Genomic DNA, 8,680 nt, shown 5'->3' with positions numbered 1-8,680 from the left:
ATAAGTAAATAATTTTTGTATTTATAACGTATTTTAACGGGAATGTTGTGCTAAATTTATTTTGAAATAAATTGAATAAATTTAAAATGTGTGTTCCTTCGTTTATAATATAATACAATTTTAAATTATATTTAATGAATGAAAAGGAAATAGGGAAAATGATAGAAAACTGAAAGGGAAGAAGAGGATACGTAAATGTTAATGCAAATATATTTTCGCGCAACAATGATCAACTTCTCCTAATTTTTTTTCTTTGAGATATTTTTCTTACAGTAAATTATAAATTTTTTATTTTGTATATCTGCAGATGTATAATCTGCATCAAAATTAAATTTCCGTTTCATAATTGAATAAATCAATGTTAAATTTATCATACGTGAGTGTAGCTCAAAAACCACAAGATTAATCGAACAATAATTTGGTAGAATATGACCTATATCTAAGAAAGTATCAAAATGTTGTCAGAGTAAAACATTTGCTTCTGAAAAATTTTATATTATTTCATCTTTGGTTTATTACATAGTATAATTACATCAGACAGTAAATTACAGGAACTTGAATCAATACGTTTAAAAGGATATTTACCATGTAGATAACACGTATCAATATTAAAATGTAAGCCGTAATAGTTCATGAGGATTTCCGCTCATCCCTCCCACCGTTCATGCATGATAAGATTCTCGCTGCTAGAATCATAGCATTAAATGCAACGAGCGACGAAGTCATTCGTTCTCGGACGCGTCAGTCACAATGGAGTGGTCGTGGTCGCCGTTATTCTCGTCGCCTTTTGCGCTTTCATTAACAACTTTGTTCGCTATTGGCGTACTGAAATTGGTCGTCGTTCTATATCATGTGTACACTTACTGGAAGAAAAGAGGTGTCCCTTATATACGAGCGGTTCCGAATTTGGGGTCGCCTTGGATACTGTTGTTTCGACGCATGAGCTTCCCCGACTTTAACAAGCACATCTACTATTATGACCCGAACGCTAAATACATTGGCATGATGGACAAAGCCACACCAGTCGTTGTTCTCCGCGATCTCGAGCTCATCAAAGATGTCATGGTGAAGGATTTCGAACATTTTACCGATCATGCCGTTATAGTGACTGAAGAATGTGACCCCTTGTTTGGTAAGAATATCTTTTCCTTGTGCGGTGATCGCTGGAAAGAAATGAGAAACACGTTGAGCCCCTCTTTCACCTCCAGTAAGATGAAAGTTATGTTCGAGCTAGTGTCAAGATGTTCCCACGAATTCACCGAATATCTGGCGGATCATCCGGAACTATGGTCCTCTATCGACACGAGGGACGCCTTCAGGCGATACGCCACTGATGTAATCGCCACGTCGGCTTTCGGCATAAGCATTAATTCCATGAAGGAGCGTAATAACGAATTCTTTATAAGAGGCGTGGAGGCCAGCAATTTCCAAAGCTTTGTGGCCGTATTGAAGTTAGTGTTATTCCACACGACGCCACGGTTAATGAAGGCACTAGGAATAGATTTTTTTTCGTCGGCTACATCCCAATTCTTCAAGAGAATCGTGGCTGAGACCATTAAAATGCGCGAAGAGCAAGGAATCGTACGACCGGACATGATTCACTTATTGATGCAAGCTAGGAATAAAGAGGGTCATAGTAGTGTGCACGATATGACGTTGGACGATATCGTGTCGCAGGCATTCATTTTCTTTTTGGCCGGCTTTCATACGTCTTCGACAATAATGTGTTTTCTTGTACATGAACTCGCGGTTCACCGAGATATACAGGATCGTCTATATGAGGAAATAGAACGACATCTCGCCGAGGGAAACGGCGAAATCTCCTACGAGTTAATGTCGAAGATGACTTACTTGGACATGGTGGTGTCGGAAGCTCTTCGGAAGTATCCGCCAGCGCTCTTCATTGATAGGATCTGTGTAAAGAGTTATAAGCTATCTCCGTCGAAGCCGGGCTGCAAAAGCGTGATCATCGAGCCCACGTCCAAGATTTGGATACCTGCTTACGCGTTGCACCATGATCCCAATTATTTCCCTGACCCGTACAAATTCGACCCCGAGAGATTCGGCGACGAGAATAAGGACAACATCGTGCCGTATACATATATGCCCTTCGGCCTCGGGCCCAGGAAGTGCATCGCCAATCGTTTCGCTTTCATGGAGGTAAAACTCGTGATGGTTCGTCTCCTACAGAAATTTATCTTCAAGACCACGGAGAAGACTGTCGACCCTATGGTATACGATAAAAATGTGTTCTCGTTGCAACCTGATGGTGGGTTTTGGATTTCATTGGAGAAAAGGGAAAAATGAGCTGACATATTTTACTAGAAACGGCTTATGTAACTCATGTTTATTGATACGTAAAATCTTATCGAAGTGTAAAAGTAAACGCTTACTGTTTCTGAATCTATTGTTCTGTGTAAAAGATAGTATCATTATTATGTTTGAGATATCCTTGTTTTGTTTTTAATAAAAAGCTGAAACATTGAATAGGATTAACGTTGACATTGTTGAATTCGTCGAATATGTTACACTTATAATTTTATATTAGTTTATTAGAGAAGGAGGAGAAAATTATAATTTATAACAGGAGTGATTTCTAATATATAAGGAGCAATGGCGGTAATGGTGATCAGCTAAGCGGAAATTCATAAAATTGGTAGTCGATCTCTTCTAAATCTCTTGCAACAAAGCGCAGCTCTTAATCATGGTCATTCCAGCCCCGACTGACCACCGTTACTCAAATTATATGTTTTCACAAATAAATTAAACTTGTAACGCTCCATCAATTCAAAAAATTCAATATTCTTGCCGTATATTTAATGGTTTATATAAGAAATTATAAGGTTTATATTATGTGTTATAAGGTTTATATGAAAGGTTAAAGGTTTGCATTATATTGTAGAAAATACTGCAATAATTAAACATGAATAAATTAGCTGACTTATCAGGTTTCTCTTGTAGCAATCTTAACATCAGAAAATAGCGAAATAACCTTTTTGTAATAGATCATCTGTGGACATTACGGTATATTATCGTAGCGTTGTTTTGTCTTATGCTTTCTTTGGCTCTTCACAAAGGAAATAAACTTGCAGAATTTAATTTGTACCGACAACTGTCGAGATATATAGGTACCAGCATTATTTACCGGTAGTACTCTATTCTTTTTTAATAAACTAACAAGCGACTCTTGTTTCAGTAAAATTGTTATTTATATATTAATCGTTTTCTTTCAAAGCCATTTGTCATGCGCCATTTATGATAAAAACATATCGAATCATTTATTGTCGCTCGTTAAACATGTCTCTAGCGGGAATTAGATAGTACACTTATGAGTGTGGGATAAAAGCGCATAAAGCAATTTAGATATATCTTGTCCATAGAATTGCAAAAATAATAATTCCAGGTTAACCGTTTCATTGTTTAAAATATATACTTTAATGTTTTCTTTGATTATATTAGATTAAGCGGAGATTACAGAAAATAGCGCTTGAATTTAATACATGGTTATGAAAGTAAACAAATTAAAATATTGTGGTCTTTTTACAATTTTTATTCTATATATATGTAAAATGGAAATTTAAATAAAAGTCTTTTTAAGAATAATTTAGACTTAGAAGTCTATGAGAAGTCCTACCCAAATGCAACTGTCGGAATTTTTACAATTAAAAATTGATTCGGTCCGTGTAATATATAGTTCATTTGCCGATACATTTATAAATATTTATAAATATTTATTAGTATTTTATGGATATTCTGATATATTTATTTTAAGAGAGCATTTTAATTTAGAATCTTCAGAATTTTCGATTTAGGGATTTTATATTTTCTTAAATTACACTGTCTGAAGAACATTTTCTCGAAATTGTAAGTTGATCCGAATTCAATGGACGGAAATTTATAAAATTAAATATATTCGTGTATATTGTTCTGTTAAGTACTGCCCAATATTGGAACACACACATTTTAACTCAGAAATTGTCCTTGTTTATATTAGGTTGGGGAAGATGAAATCCATTATTTTTACGTGAACTTTAAGACTTTATTTAACATATTTCGGATTGTCCGGTTTGGGTCAAATATGCATCGTTTTGTTTTATAATTTGTTGCCATTTTAAAGGTAGCTTTATAATGCCTCTCTCATAGAAGTCTTAGTCCCTATTGGCGAAAAACTCTAGTAATCGATTTTCACAATCTTCTCTTGATGCCAATTTCTTATCACTAAAGAAATTTTGCAATGCAAGAAAAACATGGTAATCGCTTGGTACCGGACTATGTGGTGGATGCATCAAAACTTCCCAACCAATCTCCCGTAGTTTCTGGCGAGTCGCTATAGACTTGTGTGGCCTGGCGTTATCCTGATGGAACACAACACCTTTCCTGTCATCCATGGTTACAAAACGTCGCAAAAAATTCGCTGGTTTCTTTTTAAACACTTGCAAACAGTTGGCTGATGTTCGCATGCGAATTCGTTTTTGCTCTGGTGTAAGCAAACGCGACACCCATCTTGCGCTAAGTTTTCTCATGTGCAATTCATTATGCAAAATGAAGTGAACCCGCTCAGTTGAGATGCCTGTGGCCTCTGCTGGCTCGCGCACTTTTACTCGTCTGTCGGCCAAAACCATATCATGGACTTTATTGATGATTTCTGACGTCACAGCTTATTTCGAGGCTCCAGGACGTGGTGCGTCTTCGATGCTTGTTCTGTCACGTTTGATTTCATTTATCCAAAGTCGAACGGTTTCATAGGAAGGGCATGAGTCATCCAATGTGGGGTAAATCCTTTCATCAATTTCTTTTGCTGTTTTCCTTCCCAGAAAAATGAATTGAATTATGCCACGAATTATAATTTTATCCATTTTTCATTGTCACTCGAAACACTTCTGCTTTCGCTTCGAGTGCCGGATATATCCGGCATCCACACGGCGACCGGCGCGTGCTTCCGTACGGTGACGACACTTCGGCGGACTGGACTGTCGAAGCGAAAGGGTTAAGCAACTGACAAACAACAAATTACTAAGTCAGAATGATTTGTGACCATAGAATATTTATCCATAAGAAGAACAATTTATGATCACATATACAGATGTCGCTGTCGTCCTCTTTCAGTATCAGCTAGGTTACTTATCACCCTCGTACGTTAGTCCTTAACATATAAATAAAACGTGTACATAATTTATGATATGCTTAATTTATGATATTAAAAAGACAACTAAGAAAAACATATGTGGAAGGGAAGAAAAATAAATAATAGTACAAAATATATTTTCGTGCAGCATTGATCAATCTGCCATCGTTTTTTCCTCTTTGAGCTATTTTCATTCTTAAAACGAAACATAAAATGAAATTCTTCACTTTATATTTTTGCAATTGTGTAGACCACATTCTGAAATTTCCGCCTCATAATTGAATAATTCCGCCTAAATTCATGATAGGTACAATCCATAAGGCAAAACATTAATTGAGCAATAGTTCGATATATCAAAAACTATTATTCCTGAGAAAATATCTAGATATTATTGGAGTAAGTTATTCTCCTCAGTAAAATATAATAAGTAGTTTTGACGAGAATTTACGTGCGATTGAAATGACATTTTTAGACATGTTGTTTATTGCGTAGATAACACGCGTCACAAATCAACGGAATTGGCAACAGTTCAAAAGGCTTTTATCTTGTTTTCTTCTCTGTGTATGATAAGACTCGTGTTTTTGAATGTGTATGTCTGAACTTCTTATATCATATGCCGCGAGCGACGAAGCCATTTGTTCACGGACGTGTCGATCACGATGGAGTCATCGTCGTTGTCGTTATTTTCATCGTCTTTTGTGCTTTTATTAACAACTTTGTGCACTATCGGCGTGTTGAAATTTCTCGCTGTTCTGTACGATGTTTATACTTACTGGAGTAAAAGAGGCGTCCCACATATACGAACAATTCCGACTTTGGGGACTCCTTGGCAAGTGATCTTTCGACGCATAAGCTTCCCCGACTATACCAAATTCGTCTACAATTATGACCAGGACGCGAAATACATCGGACTAATGGACATGGCCACTCCTCTTGTTCTTCTGCGCGACCCCCAGCTGATAAAAGATGTCATGGTGAAAGATTTCGAACATTTTCCGGGGCATTCCACCTTTGCGAATGAAGAATTAGATCCCTTGTTCGGTAAGAACGTCTTTTCCTTGCACGGTGATCGTTGGAAAGAAATGAGGAACACGTTGAGTCCCTCTTTCACCGCCAACAAGATGAAAACCATGTTCGGGCTGGTGTCGAAATGTTCCCGCGAATTCGCCGAATACCTGGCGGATCATCCAGAGCTGTGCTCCTCTGTCGATACGAAGGAGGTCTTCAGACGGTACACCACCGACGTAATCGCCACATCGGCCTTCGGTATAAGTGTGAATTCCATGAAGGATCGAAACAACGAATTCTTCACGAGAGGATTGGAGGCTACCAATTTCGGTAACTTTGTGTCTATATTGAAGTTCATATTATTCCGCGCGGCACCGCGATTTGCGAAGTCAATAGGTCTGAACTTCTTCCCGTCGGCTACGACCCAATTCTTCAGAAGAATCGTAGCAGAGACCATTAAAACCCGCGATGAGCAAGGTATCGTTCGCCCGGACATGATTCATTTATTGATGCAAGCTCGTAACAAGGAGGGACCCAATGTGCACACAATGACGCTGGACGACATCGTGTCACAGGCCTTTATCTTCTTCTTCGCTGGCTTTGAAACGTCCTCCACGTTGATGTGCTTCCTCGCTCATGAGCTCGCGATTAGCCGAGACATTCAGGATCGCCTGTTTGAAGAGGTGGAACGACATTTCGCGGAGGAAAACGGCGAGATCTCTTATGAGACTGTATCGAAGATGACTTATCTGGATATGGTGGTGTCCGAAACTCTGCGGAAGTATCCGCCGATGTTTGTCACCGACAGACTCTGCGCGAAGAGTTATGAACTACATCCGGCGAAGCCTGGTTGCAAGAGTGTGATCCTCGAGCCCAATTCCTTGACGTGGACGCCTATTTACGCGTTACACCATGATCCCAAATATTTCCCGAATCCGTCTGTGTTCGATCCTGAGAGGTTCAGCGACGAGAACAAGGATAATATTGTGCCGTATTCATATGTACCCTTCGGCGTCGGGCCTAGGATGTGCATCGCCAATCGTTTTGCTCTCATGGAGACGAAACTCTTGATAGTTCATCTCCTACAGAAATTCATTTTCAAGGTCACAGAGAAGACCGTCGAGTCCGTAGTGTTCGATAAAACACAGTTTTCGTTGCAACCTGATGGCGGATTCTGGATTGCATTGGAGAAGAGGAAATAGTAAATTGAGACCGGCATTCGAAATTACGTGCTTGATTCTTGTTTATCGACGAATGGAATGCTATCAATATATGAAAGTGGACTTACCGTTATTACAAATGTTTGGCACTGTGTAAAAAAGTATATCTTCATTACTGTGGAGAATGTGCATCTATATCATATTTGTTTCGAAATATTCTCATTTCGTTTTTAACGCAATTTTAAAATTAAATTTCTGAAACATATTTTTAATATGAAAAATTTCTAAAGCATCATAAAACTGCGCGGCCGTCGTTTCGGCAAAATTGTTATTGCTGTGTCACTCGTTTAATTCATTAATAATCTTATTGATGTGTAGAATTCGATGTTTTTGTTGAACAGTTCGTGTCTGATCTTGCCACGCGCCACTTGTAAGAACTTCTGGCGATAAGGACTTTTAGCGATAATTGCTTGTTAAACGTGTCTCATCTTCGAGAATTAGTTAGCAAGTGTATTGGACAAAGGTGGAAAAAATAGATAAAGTATATATTAGAGATATGTATATTTCAATATGTATTATTGTAAAAATAATAAATTCTTTTTAACTGATTAGATCTTTTATATTTCATTAATTAAAATGGATATTTTGACCTTCCTTTAATCACATAGAACCGCAGAGGTTTAGAGAATGTAGGCAAAAAGCAGATTTGATTTATAATTAATTTATAATTGTGAATGTGATCATTTTAAATTTTAAATATTGGCCGCTTCTTTATTTTCACACAAATTAGATAGAAAAAATACAAATGTCTTCGAAAATGACTTATTCAGAGATAACTCAATAAGAATGAAGATATTTCCGAACATAACGGAATCTCCCGAAGTTACAAATAGATTAAGTTCGTAATATACAATATAGTTATAATATAAATATAGTTTTCATAACATTGTTAAATTGTAAAAGAGTGTTTTTCCACGTATCGATATGTCCCTGAAATCTTGTACTCTTGGACATTTATATTGTTACCTACAATCGATTTGTTATCAGTCATGACATTTTCAAGAAATATACTCATCATCAGACATTTATTTCTCAATGTCATTTTCTTAACGTTTCCATGAAGTATACTGTTGTTCAATTGTTATCACAAAAATGATAACGCAAGAATAAAGGAATAATGCATATTTTTTATGGAAGTTTTGGTTCAATTATATTAGTATAGAAAAGTGAAACGTATTCTCACTCGTTTATAATATAACTAGAATAATACACGCGCCCATAATACGGGCGTTACGCTACGCTGTTTGACTATTTATTATTATACGGAAATTAATCTCAGTTTATTATTACACGAAAATTAATCTCAGTTTGTATAATTAAATGAACA

At 36.9% G+C, this 8,680-nt stretch overlaps 1 protein-coding gene across 1 annotated transcript; it reads left to right on the top strand.

Annotated features, from left to right (window-relative positions):
• Positions 1-710: 710 nt before the first annotated feature.
• Positions 711-7,915, top strand: LOC106745409. Its single transcript, XM_014620988.1, has 2 exons — positions 711-2,304; positions 5,749-7,915. The coding sequence occupies exons 1-2, from the start codon at positions 751-753 to the stop codon at positions 7,333-7,335; spliced, it is 3,141 nt and encodes a 1,046-aa protein (XP_014476474.1). The 5' UTR covers positions 711-750; the 3' UTR covers positions 7,336-7,915.
• The last annotated feature ends 765 nt before the right edge of the window (positions 7,916-8,680 follow it).

This window comes from Dinoponera quadriceps, unplaced genomic scaffold, assembly GCF_001313825.1.
Source record: "Dinoponera quadriceps isolate SergipeBrazil2010 unplaced genomic scaffold, ASM131382v1 scaffold1651, whole genome shotgun sequence".
In the NCBI taxonomy this organism is placed as follows: Eukaryota; Metazoa; Arthropoda; class Insecta; order Hymenoptera; family Formicidae; genus Dinoponera; species Dinoponera quadriceps.
This window is presented reverse-complemented; position numbering and strand designations above follow the sequence as displayed.

Bases quoted from the DNA above. Each gene is read 5' to 3' on its own strand.
- LOC106745409 (XM_014620988.1), top strand. From the start codon at position 751: ATGGAGTGGTCGTGGTCGCCGTTATTCTCGTCGCCTTTTGCGCTTTCA. The intron at 2,305-5,748 runs TGAGCTGACATA...ATATGCCGCGAG, and splicing joins CATTGGAGAAAAGGGAAAAA to CGACGAAGCCATTTGTTCAC.